Source organism: Cinclus cinclus, unplaced genomic scaffold, assembly GCF_963662255.1.
Source record: "Cinclus cinclus unplaced genomic scaffold, bCinCin1.1 SCAFFOLD_32, whole genome shotgun sequence".
NCBI lineage: Eukaryota > Metazoa > Chordata > Aves > Passeriformes > Cinclidae > Cinclus > Cinclus cinclus.
In genome coordinates, this window is record NW_026912098.1 from 705,208 (window position 1) to 721,302 (window position 16,095).

A 16,095-nucleotide genomic window follows, 5' to 3' on the forward strand; every position below is an offset into this window, starting at 1 on the left:
TTGCAATTTTCTCTCCTATGGATGAAAACATCCATCTCGACCACACGCCCATGGCCAAAATTGGGATTCCAGCTCCAAAACTTCATACATTCAAGGATTTCTCCCAAGTGAAAGCTGCCAGAACAGAGAGCTCTGGCTGCCCTTGGTCTCTGGTGGCTGCCTTTCATCTGCTCCTGAAACACTGGTGTTCTGTGCTTTCCTTCCTACAGAAAAGAACTGTCCTTGTCCTCCAGATTTCCATGTCTGAAATTGGTATTCCACCTCTAAAATTCCGTATATCTCGGGATTACTCCCAGACAGAATCTGCAAATAGCAACAGGTCTGGCTGTGCTTGGCCTCTGGTGACTGCCCCACATCTGCCCCTGCAACACGGGGGGTCAGCTGTTTCCTTCCTATGGAGATGGTGGTGACACCTTTGGGACCCCGTGGCACCAAGGACATCACTGTGGCACTGCTGGGCTGCATGGTGCCAAGGGGCCGGTGTGCAGCAGCAGGGCTGTGTGGAACCAAGAGGCCATTGTTGCATTACAGGGCCTCGTGCAGCCAAAGGGGCACTGTGATCCTGCAGGGCACCGTGGATCCATGGAGAACATTGTGGCATTGCAAGGCCCCATGGAATCAGGGAGACCATTGTGACACTGTGGGCTCCACTTAACCAAAGGGACATTGTGATCCTGCAGAAGCAAGGAGAACGTTCTGACACTGCGGGGCCTCGTGGAACCAAAGGGACATGGAACATTTCTGGCTGGCTGGGAATCCCACAGACCACCTGGCACGTCCAGCTGAATTTAGCATGTCAAGGGCTGCTTCTCATCTGCCCCTGGAGCACTTGGGCTTTTGCCTTTCCTTCCTATGGAAAAGAACCATCTGTCTTTGCTGTTACCCATCGCTGAAATTGGAGCTCCCCCTAAAATATTCCACATATAAAAGGGTTTCTCCAAGGCAAAAGATACAAGACCAGACAGCTCGAGCTGGCCTTGTCCTCAGGTGGTGACCTCTCATCCACCCAAAAAACACTGGTGCAGTCTTCCTTTCTTTCTATGGGAAAGAATCTTGCTTCTTGTTCAGGGGCCATGGCCAAAACAGGCATGTGGACGCCAAAATTCCATATACCTGAGAATTGCTCCCAGATGGAATTATGCAGAACAGAGGGGTCTGGCAGCCTTGGTCTTCTAGTAATTTTCGTACATTATGAGCAGAATGTTTTCAAGTGCGTACACTTTGGAGAGGGCCCATTTATCACCCAAGGTGTGGTTTGGTGGCTTTGGGCACATGACCACAATACAGAGACAAAGGAGTTCTGTGCTCAGTGGACTTGAAACTCAAGTTGAGAGGAGAGCCTAGACTGGACCCAAGGAGAAAGGAATTTCTCTCCCAGGGCAGGGCTGTGGTGTAACACGTCCCCCAGAAGGAATCTGGAGCAGCCCAAGGCTTTGTGTGTGCAGGCAGAGGCAGGCAGGACGCAGAGCTGTCAGCAAAGGAAGGGGCCAGCCAGGTGGGGCAGCCGGGGGATGAGGACAGCCTGCAGGGACAGAGGGGCAGGGCATGGACACCGTAGGACAGCCTGGGCTGCAGAGGGCACAGGGATGGGCAGCAGCTGAAAGGCCCTGCCAGAGCCAAGTGCTGCAGCACTTTGGCCATGGCTGCTGGCCCTGGGCCCTTGGCCAGCAGGGGACAAGTGAGCCTTGCTGTGCTGGGGCCTCATTGCCTCCTTGTCCCTGCTCAGCAGCCTGGCAGGGGCCGCCCCATGGTGCTGCCCTTGGCATTGCACATCCCCAGAGCCCAGTGCCCCGGGAAGAGCCCTGAGCAAGGAGGGAGGGACAGGATCTGCCTTGCCAGGGGCTGGGGCTCAGCCCTTGGCCCTTGGCATTGCTGAGACACATCCAGGTTTGCTCAGCATCACAGACACCTTTCCCTTGTTTGTCCCCACCTGTCATCAGTGCCTTCATTGTTCTGCTCTAACTGGAATGTGGGGAGACTTTCTCATTCCTGTCCCTCAGTGGGATCTATTAAAAGTTTAAGATATTTTGAAGTTTCAATCTGAGATTGAGTTAATCACAAGTTTTTTGAACACACTCTCTGAGGGACTGAGTCTGATGTAAACAGCACCAAATCCACTAGAGGGTCATTAAAGTCCTTGTGCTGTGTCTGTGCTGCTGAGCTGGGCTGGGATCCTGGCATAGAGGACAATCCTGGCAACCAAGAAGAGATTCAAAAACCCATTTCTCTTGCTGAGCAGCTCTTCTCCCAGCCCAGCAGGGCTGAGGGCACTGCCTGCAGCCACTCCAGGCACAGCACAGAGGCACAGAGAGCTTCAATCAGTCAGGGCTGGGAAGATGCTCACAAGTGCCTGGGGCAGAATCACTCCCAGCCCTGGACACAGGAAGCCTCTGGCTGCAGGACAATGCAGCTGCAGCTCCTGCAGGGATCTCCTAAAGCTGGAACATCCCAATGCCCACAGACTCTGTGAGTACATTCTCTGATTCTCTCTCCTGTAGAGCAGCCAGGGGTGCCCAGGGCTGTCCTGCAGAGCAGGGTCCTGCAGCCCAGGGTGCTGTGCTGGGCAGGGACTCTGCTGCCTGCCAGGGACAGCTCTCAGCCAGCCCTGGGAGCTGCTGACAGCACAGGGGGACAAGGTCTGGGTGGAGGGAGACAGCTGGTGAGACTTGGAAGTGTTCTCCTTGTGTAGTGAGGATGGTGCATTGATCAGGACTGCTCCCAGCATGACATTTAACTGCACAACATTTCCAATAGATTATAAAGGGAGCACAGCAAGTCAGGGGCTGCATAAAAGGGAAAATCCTGATTTTATAATCTACTGCTCAGGGTTGCCTAGATGGAAAATTGAACATTGATATTCATATCTCTATTCAGGTTGAGAACCATAAAAACAATTTCTCTCATTTCTGAATAAACCAGGCAAAGAAAGAAATCAGCAGAGGGCCCCTTACAGGCACCATCAGTGTTGCTTTTCCAGTCTCCTCAGGGTTGCTCTGCCATTGCCATCAGAGCCTGCAGAGGCAGAGCTGGCCCTGGCAGTGCCCTGTGCTGGGAGGGGTCTGCAGGGCAGAGCTGAGCCCCCAGGGCTGGGCTGGGCTCTGGCAGCACTGGCAGGGCCCAGCCCTGGGCACAGGGAAGCAGCAGCTGGCAGGGAGAGCTCCAGGCAGCAGAGCCCTGGGCAGGCAGTGGGGGGAAAGTGACACCAAGCTGGGCTGGGATATTTCAAGTCATCTCCAAACCAAACTATTCCATTATTACTGTTCTTACAGATCCCCATGCCAAGACACAGCCAATGTCCAACAGCAGCTCCATCAGGCACTTCCTCCTGCTGGCATTGGCAGACACGCGGCAGCTGCAGCTCCTGCACTTCTGCCTCTTCCTGGGCATCTCCCTGGCTGCCCTCCTGGCCAACGGCCTCATCATCAGCGCCGTAGCCTGCGGCCACCACCTGCACACCCCCATGTTCTTCTTCCTGCTCAACCTGGCCCTCACTGACCTGGGCTCCATCTGCACCACTGTCCCCAAAGCCATGCACAATTCCCTCTGGCACACCAAAAACATCTCCTACTCTGCATGTGCTGCTCAGGTGTTTTTCTTTTTGTTCTTCATGTCAGCAGAGCTGTCCCTCCTGACCATCATGTGCTACGACCGCTACGTGTCCATCTGCAAACCCCTGCACTACGGGACCCTCCTGGGCAGCAGAGCTTGTGCCCACATGGCAGCAGCTGCCTGGGCCAGTGCCTTTCTCTATTCCCTGCTGCACACAGCCAATACATTTTCCCTGCCCCTGTGCCATGGCAATGCCCTGGGCCACTTCTTCTGTGAAATCCCACAGATCCTCAAACTCTCCTGCTCACACTCCTACCTCAGGGAACTTGGGCTTCTTTCTGTTAGTGCCTGTTTAGGTTCTGGATGTTTTGTGTTCATTGTTTTCTCCTATGTGCAGATCTTCAGGGCTGTGCTGAGGATCCCCTCTGAGCAGGGAAGGCACAAAGCCTTTTCCACCTGCCTCCCTCACCTGGCTGTGATCTCCCTGTTCCTCAGCACTGCCTTTTTTGCCTACCTGAAGCCCCCCTCCATCTCCTCCCCATCCCTGGATCTGTCCCTGTCAGTTCTGTACTCAGTGGTGCCTCCAGCCCTGAACCCCCTCATCTACAGCCTGAGGAACCAGGAGCTCAAGGCTGCACTGTGGACACTGATGATTGCATGGTTTCAGAAACAGTGAACCTTTCCAATTTGTGCAAGTTGCCAATATCTCCTAGTCAGTTGTAATATGAGTAATTTTTTGAGAATTCTTTTTTTTCCCCTTCATTGCTGGAAGATTTTACATTTGTTTTAGTCTAATAATTTGTGCACAAAATCATGCCCATATTTGTGATATTATTTTGTCTCTCCTCCTTTGCTCTGGCCCCTGACTCTGTCCAGGACGGGCTCTGTTCTCTGTAGCTTTAAATGAACTAAAGGATCTCCCAAAACTGTTTTTACTGGAGATGTCCTTTCCTTGGAGCTTCCTTCTGCTCCCTTCTCTAGAGCTGCAGCAGCAATATCTGTGTGCAGAGGTGGGGGCAGGTCAGGGGTGGCACAGCAGCTCGGCTCCTGATGGCCACACCATTCCTCATCCATTAATATTTTTACAGCAAAAAAAACTTTACAATACTCTTAAAAAAAAACCAACTATATATATACAAATCATACCAAAATTACACAAAATACCATATCAAAACTACAAAAAAATAAAAAAATCAAAACACAAAAACCCCCCAACAAAATTAATATAAATCATAGTTTAACCATTCCCCATAACCATACCCCACCCTCTTATCATCTCTTACCAAACTAATAAAATTACTAATTTTAAATTATCATTTAAACCATATATTCTTAACAAAATAATTACTATTATAAAAATCCACCTAAAAATTACCCATTTCATATTCATCCAAACTAAATATAAACCAACAAAAACCCCTCAATCTTAACTAAAACTCGAATTCTAAATCATCAAAAATTACAACAGTTCAATAAAAAAATAAAAATAAAACAAAATGCAATCAATATTTATTCACCAAACCTAATTAACAACAAAAAAACCCCAAAATATATATTTCCCAAAATCTAACTACAAATATAAAACCTAATTACAAACATGAAATCTAACTACAACCATCCAATATAATAAAAAAAAATTAAAAATCCTAAAAATTATATAAGAAATATATAAAAATTCATCAAAACAAACAAACAAAAAAACCTTCATCCTCACAACGACTAGAAAACAAAAAAAACCCCTTACAACACACCACATATACACAAAACACAACAAAAAAGATGCATGACACAAAAAATTAAAAATATATAAATCAAAACTATCAAATAAAAAATCATGAACCATTAATAAAACAAAAGTCCCCAACCACCCAACACTATTTTACTTATTATCACTTATTAAATAAATTATACTAAATCTAATCAAATTTATTTCTATCAATTCCTGTAACTCACTTATAACACAGGCCAGGTGCCATTGCCCACCTGGGCACACTGCTGGCTCATGTCCACCCTGCTGTCCATCACTGCCCCCAGGTCCCTTTCTGCCTGGCCCCTCTCCAGCCACTCTGTCCCCAGCCTGGAGCACTGCAGGGGTTGTTGTGGTCAAGGTGCAGGACCCAGCTCTTGGTCTTGTTAAACCTCACCCTGTTGGATTTGGGCCCTGGATCCAGCCTGTCCAGGTCCCTCTGCAGAGCTCTCCTGCCCTCCAGCACATCCACACTCACACCCAGCTTGGTGCCATCTGCACATTTGCTGATGGTGCACTGTGCTCCCTTCTCCACATCATCAATAAAGATGTTAAACAGGACTGGGCCCACACTGATCCCTGCAGGACACCACTGCACACACGCTGCATGTGGCACCATTCCCCACCACTCTCTGGGCCCCGATGTCCATCCAGTTCTTAGCCCAGGGAGGGGTGAACCGCTCCAAGCCACAGGCTTCAGCTTTTCCAGGGAATGCTGTGGGATATGCTGTCAAAGGCTAAAGTTCAAGTAGACAACATCCCCAGCCCTCCCTGTATCCACCAGGCCCTGTCAGAAAACTCCTGGTGGGCAGGAGCTGGGCAGGAGGCAGCCGTGTGCCCTGGCAGCGAGGCAGGGCAGGAGCACCCAGGGCTGTGGGACCAGGACATCAAGGACGTGGATTATCCAGGGCACTGGGGCCTGGTTTGGGTTGCCCAGGGCAGGAAAGATGTCTGGCAGCTGGAGCAGGGTGAGGGAAGGGCCTCCAAGGTGGGGCTGGAGCCCTTTGGCTGTGAGCAGAGGCTGAGGGAGCTGGGCTTGTCCAGCCCGGAGCAGGGAAGGCTGAGGGGCTCCTCATCCCAGCCTGGCAGTGCCAGCCAGGAGCTGATGGAGAACACAGAGCCAGGATCTTCACCGGGGGGCCTGGGGGGAGACAAAAGACAATGGGTGGAAAGGGGGGAAAGAGGGGAGATCAGACAGGACATGTGGAAAACCTTGGTTCCCATGGGCTCAGACAGGTTCTGGAATGATGCTCTGTCTCGGTCTTTTGGGATTTCCAGTTTCAGACCAGATCCAGACTTGAACCACTAAGGTCTGACCCAGTTTCTGCAGACTTGATAAAATATTTTCCATGTTAATCCCAATTTTGGAATGGGCCACAGCAGATTTTTATGGGACAGGAGCAGTCCTGGTGATGTTGGGGACCTGCATCTTGCGAGGTGCGTGAGCACATGTCATAATTTGGGGCATTTGAGTACTTGAGGAAACGTCAAAATTTTCCCACCAGGAGAGAACAGAAATTTCCTGGATATGTACTGATGGTTGGAAAAGAAATCCTGCTGTTTCCCTCTATGCTACTACTATGCTGTGTATTATTTCATGTCCCTCTCCATTTGGGTGTTTCCAAGACTCCTGTTTAAATGGCCATGTCTAAGGATGTCTCTTCACTAGACCAGATGGTTCTATGGCCCTCCCATTTCTCCCAGATTTCCTTCTCCAGTTGCACTCTGATAATTTCTCATCAGTCTGAGTTGTGTTTTCATTTGTAATAGAATCACCCTTTATAATGTCTTTTTCTAAAACTGTTTCTGAATGGAAATCCTTTATGCATGGTGGACAAATCTGATACTGCTTTGACATTGCACAGAGCTGAGGGAAGAATTCTGATGTTTATTAAATTATAACATTGATACACTTCTTATGTTGGCATATGAAGAGAAGCCTTCCTGTGCCTCTGAGTCTCAGCAGTTCCTGACCCCCAAAGGACACAAACCTGATGAGCTGTGGTGCCCACTGCACTGGTGGCTCTTGCACCTCCCTCCACAGGCACAGCAGAGCTCCCTTGTCCCACAAAGTCCCTGGCAATGCAGGCATGAAGGAAACAGGACAGGCTGTGGGGATCAGGGGCAGGGCACGGCCAGGGATTTGGGGTGGTTGTGAGCCCAGGGCAGGAGCCGGCCCTTGGCCTTGCTGAAGCTCATCCAATTGTCCTGGGCCCATGGCTCCAGCCTGGCCAGATCCCTGTGCAGAGCTTGCTGCCCTGCAGCACAGCCACACTCCCAGCCAGCTTGGGCTCCCCTGGACACTGACTCAGGGTGCCCTCCATGGCCTGGTCCACATCAGCAAGGAACACATTGAACTGCCCTGGCCCCAGTCCTGAGCCCTGGGGACACCCCTGCATGTGGCTCCATTGCCCAGCACTCCTTGGGCTGCACTTGTGTTTGCCATGGAGCTGGGCCTGCCTTGGCTTCTGTTTGCTGACCCCAAATGAACATCCCTCTGTGTCTGGGGCAGCTCCTTCTCCAAGGAAAGCAGCTGGGACTTGGTGCCAAGGAGCTGAAAGCTGCAGGCACAGCCTGGACTGGAGGAAGCTCAGATTTGCACTGGGCTGCTCTGAGTGCCAGGGCTTGGATGAGGGAAATGGTGGGGTGGGGGTAGGGACAGAGTGTGATTGATTGTCAGCCATAAAGGGTCTTGATGTTCATATCTGTTCAGAGTGCGTGAGGTGATGCTGGGGATGAATATAAACTGGAGACTGGTCAGATCAATCTATAAACAGGAAAAGAATAAATGGGAAAAAATTTCTTGTCCATTGTTTTAAATGAAATATGTTAAAACTTTAGTGAAAACTTAGACAACTCCTGCCTTATGCTCAGGTTTCTGGCAGTAGCTCTGTTTCAGGATACCTGAACCCCAAACTCCCTTTGCTCACAAGTTCTTTAGAATGGCAAATTATGTCTAGTATAAAATGAAATATTTATTTTGAATGGACTCAAGAACAACAGACAAGATGCTTTAAGTAACATACGTAGTGCGCAGGATAAACAGAACTACATAGACTGTGCACAATAAAGTTACCTATATTACAGCCAGTGAAGAAATAGCAGAGATCAGGAGTCAATGTAACTTACCACTGAACTGATGAGGGAGTGCACATGGAGCCCTTTCACTCAGCTTCCAGAAAAGGAACCACAAAGATTCATCATTCAGACTTGGGAGTGAAGCCCTACCTGTTTCCAGGGACTATGCAATAGAGTTTTGTATGGTGAAATTTTGTGTATATTTTATAGTTTTTTAAACTGAAGTGTGTGTCACTCAGAAATTCAAGGCTTATCTCCCTCCCTTCATTCTGCTCTCAAGGCAGGATGTTCATGGTCAGCTGGGAATTCCACCTCCCTGGCACCAGAGATAACTCAGCACAGGACAGATGTCCAGCCTGGGTTATCTCAGCAATTGCTGAGAGGGGGAAGATGCCCTGAGTGATGGCCCAGCTGATGGACAGAACAGATGAGCTGTGCTGTGCCACAGGGGAAGTCCTGCTGCAGGAACCTCATGGAACCAGGGGGCCGTTGTGACATTGTGATGGCTCCTGGAACCAAGGAGAGAGACCATGGTGACACCAATGAACCTCCTGGAACCAGGGAGAGAGACCATGGTGACACCAATGAACCTCTTGGAACCAAGGGGCCTTTGTGACACTGCAAGGCCTCAGGGAACCAAGGAGTTCAAAGGTCTCAAACATTCTTTCCTGGGTTCTGCCTTGAGGAAGGGGGAACCTCCTTGGTGGCACCTTGGTCTGGCACACACCTGAGGAGTTACTCTGTTTTTAATGGTGAAAGTTAGGAATTCTAGATTCTTCTAAAAAATTAAAGGAAAATCCTGTCTCTGTCTCAGTGCAGCCAGTTCTGCAAGCAAAGCAGGTCCCAGATGAGGGAGGACAGACAGGATGGAGTTGGGGAATATGGAGCAAGGTTGTCCACATGGGGTCAGACCTCAAGTCACAGCTCCTCTGAGCAGGCCAGAGCTCCTGAGGAGAGACCCTGGATCAATATCAGTCACAGAGTGCTGCAGTCAACTCTGCTCTAAACAGAGCAGTATTAAAAACCATTCATTCAAAATAGGAATGGATATTTCTTAGAAATTCTTTGAAATATTTCTCCCTAAGTGGATTTGAAAACCTTCCTGATGAACTGCACCAGACCAGAGGGAAATCAAGGCAGAGCCGTGGTTTGTCAGGACTTACTTGATCCCAATGATCTCCGTGGTGCTTTTGGTGCTGAGCCCTTGAACCTCAGGGCCTGAGAGGAGATTGCAGTTATCCTTCCAAGAGTGAGAGTCAGAAGAAAAACCCAAAGTGTCTCAAAGCATTAATGGGTTCCACTGAGGTCCATCCCCAACAGGATCCTCTTGGACTCCCTGGAGGAGAGAACTGGAGGCCATGATTGCACAAAAACCTCCCAGACTTAAAGAACAAAGGACAAAGGAAAGTACCTCAAAAATTGAAGTACCTTAAAGATCCCATGAGCCCCACTGAGTGTTGTTACTGACAAAGCCTCTCAAGAGACTAATTAAAGCAGAGAATGGGAGGCCATGATTGCACAAAGCTCTCAGAGACTCCAAGGCAAAAGGAAAACCCCAAGTCCATGGAAAAACCTGCAGTCCCTGGGAGCATGAAGGAGCCCTCAGGGCCATTCCTGACCAAGGCTCCCCAGGGACTGGTCCCAGCAGATCCCTGAGGCCACTGGCATGTGGGGGGATGCTGAGGGCAGGACAAGGGCTGACAGTGCCCAGCCTTGCTGGGGCTGTGCCAGGAGGCCCCAGGGGCTCAGGACAAGGTGTCTGCTCACAGCCCTTGCTGGCACAGAGCCTGCTGTGCCCCAGGCCACCAAGACTTGGCTTCTCTTTGTCCCCTCCTGTCATCTCTGCCTCCAATTTCCTGCTCTGACTGCAACCTGGGCACACTTTCTCAGTTGTGTCCTTCAGTGGGACCCATTAAAACTTTTAAGAAACTTTGGAGTTCGATTCTGACTTGGAGTTCTTGAGAGGTTTCCTAACAAACCACAGCTCTGCCTTGATTTCCCTCTGGTCTGCTGCAGTTCATGAGGAAAGTTTCAACTCCACTTATGGAGAAAGATTTCACAGAGCTTCTAAGAAATGCACATTCCTGTTTTAAGTGCTGTCTTTTTCTACTGTCCTCTAGAGAGCAGAGGTGATTGCAGCATTCAGTGCCCGATACTGATGCAGGGTCACTCCTCAGGAGGTCTGGAAAAGAGGAGTTTTCCCTTTTTTCTTGAAGCAATCTTCTAATTTCCCCCACTGCAATCAGACACACTCCTCAGGTGTGTGCCAGCCCAAGGTGCCACCAAAACCACTGCAGAGCTGCCCTGGGCCAGCTGTGAGGGTGGATCATCATCCCAACCTGCACTGGGCACTGCCAGGGGCTGTGGCCATGGACACTGCACTGACCCCACTGCTGGGTTTGGGTGCCATGGAAACCATGAGAACTTCAATTTTCTTTGGAAACAGTGGGGAGGACTGGGACACACTGGGGAACACTGGGAATGCTGAGGGGGAAACTGGGTGGACTGGGATGGACTGGGGGCTTACACAGAGACACACTGGGACATACTGGGACATACTGGGACTGACACTGGGCAATACTGGTGCAATTTATGAATACTTTGAGTGATAATGGGGTATACTGGGACAAACTGGAGACACTCTGAACAGTGTGGGGATGACGGGGGACACTGGGGTGTACTATGGATGACACTGGGGAGAACTGGAAGAGAGTAGGAATGAACTCAGGTGTATTGGGAGGGCCTGGAGAGGCGCTGGGGTTGTATTGAACTGTACTGGAGATGAACTGGGCTGTACTGGGAGGGACTGGAGGGGTTCAATGGGCTGCTCCTGTCCCCGCCCATCACTGCCCGCAGCCAATCAGCGCCGGGAATCGGGGAGTGGGGGCGGGGCCTGTGAAGGCGCCATCTTTTCCTTTTTGCCTCTAACTCCCATCATGCACCGCGGCCCGATAGAGCCCCATTGGAGCTGGGACCACAACGTCCATCATGCCCCGCGCTCCACAGAACTCCGCTATCTGCCCCCTTCCCCCATGTCCCATAATCGTCCCCCACACTCTCCAGGATCCCCAAGTGCCCCCTCACCATCCTCTCAGAAGTCCCCAAAAGCGGCTCCGGATTCCCTGATTGCTCCCAGCGCCACAGATTCCCGTTACAACCACTTCTGGGAATTAATCTCCTGTCACCTCCCGCGGCCCCATAGCCCCATAAAACGCAGTTGCACGTTTAAAACACTCACCGTGGTCCTGGCCCTAAAGGGCCCCGTTAGACCTCCCCAAGCTCCCCCCAAATGCTCCCGAACCGTACACGTTCCCCCCTGAACACCTCAAGTCACAGCTCGGACTCAAAAGTGTCCCCCAGGAGCCTTCCCGGACCCCAAATGCCCCGTCCGAGACACTTCCGGGACTACAGCTCCCATCATGCACCGCGCCCCAGAGAGAGACATTGCAGCTGCGCCTTCAACTCCCGTGATGCTCCGCGGCTCCATTGAACAGTATTCTACCCGCGCCTACAACTCCCATCATGGCCCGCGCCCCAGAGAGCCCTGTTCGAGCCCCCCAAGTGCCCGCCCGGACCCCGAAGGGCTCCACATTCCCCTCCCTGACCTCCAAGTTTTCCCCCTGGACCCCCAAGAGCTCCCCCGGACGCCGAGGTGTCCGTCAGAATCCCTCAGTGCCCTGCCCAGTGCCCACCCGGCTGCCTGAAGTGTCCTGCAGACCCTCAAGTTCTCTCTGAATTCCCTCCACAGACCCAAATCATCCCCAACTGTGCCCCAGAAAAGTTTCCATAGATCCCAAACTGTCATAAAAAGGATTACAAAAGGACTGATAAATAGACTAGCATAAAGAAGGAGAAATCAACAGCCAATAATTTAAAGGATTTGTGTTGCTTCGCACCAATGACTAGTAACTTCTCTGGTTTCTAAAAAATTGATAGGTTTTAATATAAAAACTAAAATTAGATAATTAAAAATAATGTTTCTTTTTAGAAATAGAAAAATAAATTTCTTTAGTAAATTTAATTATTTTCCATTTATTAAATGAAAAACTGCTAATATTTCCTTTTATAAGGAAAATATATTTATAATTTTATTGTTTACATTAATTGTAATTATAAGAACACATTTATAGGGATTTTTTTTTTTATTTTTCAGGATGTCAGTCTCAGGTGGGCAATGTCAGACATGGTGAGGTTGGGGGTGAGGAGCAGGTTGTCCAAACAGGGTCAGCCCTGAAAGGGATCATTCTTCTCTGTGCCCAGATCTCCTAAGGAGACATTCAGCATCAACATCACCTGGGGAGTGACCTATCATTTTTCTATCTCCTCTGCAATGAGCTGAAAAATAAAAATAATATGCCCTGGATTAAAACCAAAAATCATGAGGTGCACTTTGAAATCTCCCTCCTTAACAGAGCTCCAAAGTGACTGCAAGCAGCTGCACAAGCCCTGGAGACTTGAAGACAATGGAAGGAAGACAAAGAGCTCCCAAGGCCTTTGTGTATTTTAATGATGCCCAGATTTGGGGATTTGGGGCTGATGGCAGGAGCCTGAGGCACTGAGAGAAGGTTGAAGAAGCTGCTGCAGGAGTCAGCAGCAAAACTGCAAGTGCCTTGGAGCATCAGTGGCCGCCATGAGTGAGGGCAGGGAGTGCCCAAGGCTCCCCAGGGCCTGGGGAGAGCAGATCCTTGAGGGCAGGATGGCAGGAGCCAAAGGCTGTGAGCAGGGAACTGCAATGCTGAGCAAGGCCTGGGCTGGCTGGAGGAAGCAGAAAGGCCAAGGCTGAGCCCAGGCCTGGGACAGCAGGGCCTGTCCCTCACGGGTGGCTCGGGGCTGTTGCTGGGGCAGTGGGATGGCAGGGGCAGCAAGGACAAATGGCATCAGCCTGCAAGCCCTGCCAGCCTCCTCAGGGAGGGCCGAGGCAGAAGCAAAGTGCGGCCCCTGCCAGGAAAGTTCCTTCTGTGGGGCCTGCAGAGGCCCTGCCCGAGCCCAGGGGACAAAGGCCTGGGTGCCTCTGGCCCTGCCAGCCCTGCCCAGCCCTCGGCCATCTCTCCTGCACCCTGTGCCCCCTCTGTGTGCTGCATAGCGAGGAGGTTGTGGAGCTGAAGCCTTGGGGCTCCCTGGCAGTGAACAGCACTGGGGTTCCTTTTTCTCCCCAGCTCTGCCTTCAGGCACCGACCCTGTAGCTCCAGAGAAGTCATGGAGGAAAGATGTCACGGCAAACATGGCAATACAGAGCTCTTTATTTTGTGTAACCGCGTATATAATACAGCTCTGGGACTATATAGTCTGAAATTTGCACTACAAATGCAAATACTGAGATGAAAGTGTTAGAGACAAAGGTTTTCCTGTTAACAAATACACAAAAATATATTACATGTGCCAGAAGAAAAAAAATACACAGGACACAGAGTGGGCATTAATGAGTAACATTGTAAGAGCTAGAAAGGAGAATGAGAGTTTCTTGCTTCTGAAAGCATGAACAATGATTTTTCTCAGACCATCCTTGAGCTCCTGTTTCCTCGGGCTGTAGATGAGGGGGTTCAGAGCTGGAGGCACCACCGAGTACAGATCTGACAGGAACAGATCCAGGGATGAGAATGAGATTGAAGGGGTCTTTAGGTGAGCAAATGTCCCAGTGCTGAGGAATAGGGAGAGCACAGGCAGGTGAGGGAGGCAGGTGGAAAAGGCTTTGTGCCGTTCCTGCTCAGAGGGGATCCTCAGCATGAAACCTGAAGATCCGCACATAGGAGAAAACACCACAGAAAACACCCAGATGCTAAACAGACAACAACAGCAAGAAGAACAAGTTCCCTGAGGTAGGAGTGTGAGCAGGAGAGTTTGAGGATCTGTGGGATTTCACAGAAGAACTGGCCCAGGGCATTGCCATGGCACAGGGGCAGGGAAAATGTATTGGCTGTGTGCAGCAGAGCATTGAGAAAGGCACTGGCCCAGGCAGCTGCTGCCATGCGGGCACAAGCTCTGCTGCCCAGGAGGGTCCCGTAGTGCAGGGGTTTGCAGATGGACACGTAGCGGTCGTAGCACATGATGGTCAGGAGGGAAAATTCTGTTCCAAGAAAGAAGAAAAAGAGAAACAGCTGAGCAGCACATGCAGAGTAGGGAGATGTTGTTGGTGTCCCAGAGGGAATTGTGCATGGCTTTGGGGACAGTGGTGCAGATGGAGCCCAGGTCAGTGAGGGCCAGGTTGAGCAGGAAGAAGAACATGGGGGTGTGCAGGTGGTGGCCGCAGGCTACGGCGCTGATGATGAGGCCGTTGGCCAGGAGGGCAGCCAGGGAGATGCCCAGGAAGAGGCAGAAGTGCAGGAGCTGCAGCTGCCGCGTGTCTGCCAATGCCAGCAGGAGGAAGTGCCTGATGGAGCTGCTGTTGGACATTTCTGCACTCTGGGCATTGTGGACTGTTCAAAGAAGTTATTGACAAGCTTGGGGCAATATCTCTCATTCAATCCTCTAGTATAATTTCTGGAATCCAGTCAAAACTACTTATCTTCCTATGGGGAAAACTCACTACACGTTTTTAAGTTTAGGTTTTTGCTGCTGAGTTACTGCATCATCTTCAGCATCACTCTCAGTCTGAACACTAGGGAGCCCAGAGGGAAAACAGAGCTCCCTGTACCCCAGTGCAGTCAGACTTGAATGTCCCACACAGGTGCCATTTCCTGATTATACCTTCCTCTATTTCAGCGTGAACATAAGCATTCTTTAGAAATAAAGTGGACTCTTTGAAGACTCCAGTTCAATAATCATTTTCTCTGAAACATCCTCTCTTTCCTTGTGCATCTGGACATGGAGGGATATCCAGCTTTAGTCTGGCTCTCTGCTGCCTGGAGTTGTTCCTACTGGGAGCTGTTGGTCTCTATCCAAAACTTGTCCCTGCCAGTGCTGCCAGAGCCCAGCCCAGCCCTGGGGGCTCAGCTCTGCCCTGCAGACCCCTCCCAGTACAGGGCACTGCCCAGGGGCATCTCCCTGGCAGCAGGGCCTGAAGGGCAGCTCAGACAAACTGAGATGCTGCAAGCCAAGGTGCTGCTGCTGCTGTCTGTAGGCAGAGCAGGCTGAGGAGGAGGCACTTTGTGAGGCAGATCTGAGGCACATCTGCTGATGCCCCGTGGGACAGTGCAGGAGTCTCAGGGACACAGACACACCTGACAGCCCCTTTGCCTTGCCTTGAGGAGAGAGCTGAGAGCAGCCCTGGCCATGCAGCAGCATCTCCAGAGCAGGAGGAATCTGCCCTGATGGGGGTGGCTCCTTCCACCTCCAACTTCTGCCCACAGTCCATGGGGAGCTGCCAGGCAGGCTGAGAGCTGTCCCTGGCAGGTGGCACATGCCCTGGGCTGGCCAAGAGCCCTGAGGGCTGCAGAACAGGCACTCCAGCTCTAGGTCATATGGTCCCAAGTGTTTTTCCAGGTGGAGGTTCACATATGCAGCCCCAGGCCCTCTACAAACACAAGCTGCCCGCTGCCACTTCACCTGCCTGGAGTACTGCCTGCGTTCATGGCAGCAAAACCAGGCTGTTCCTGGCCACAGACCAGAGCTCTGCTCCTGCAGGATGCTCTTGCCAGCACTTTACAGGATTCTGCTCTGCACGCAGCACTTTTCCTTCCCGCTCTCAACAGGCTTTGGCACACAGAGCACAACCTGGCTGGCTCTGCCATCAGCACACCCCAATCACAGGTGGAGGAAGAAGAAGCAGGGGCTGTTTTGCAGCC

The 16,095-nt window shown here is 50.9% G+C and overlaps 1 protein-coding gene and 1 pseudogene across 1 annotated transcript; one reads left to right on the forward strand and one right to left on the reverse strand.

The window, feature by feature from the left end:
- Positions 1-3,493: 3,493 nt before the first annotated feature.
- On the forward strand, positions 3,494-10,533 carry LOC134057259 (olfactory receptor 14J1-like; the record flags this gene model as incomplete). Its single annotated transcript, XM_062514257.1, has 2 exons — positions 3,494-4,135; positions 10,495-10,533. Coding segments are annotated over 2 exons (681 nt in total), but the record flags the coding sequence as incomplete, so codon positions are not given.
- Positions 10,534-11,298: 765 nt separating this feature from the next.
- On the reverse strand, positions 11,299-14,764 carry LOC134057260 (olfactory receptor 14C36-like; annotated as a pseudogene).
- Positions 14,765-16,095: the final 1,331 nt, after the last annotated feature.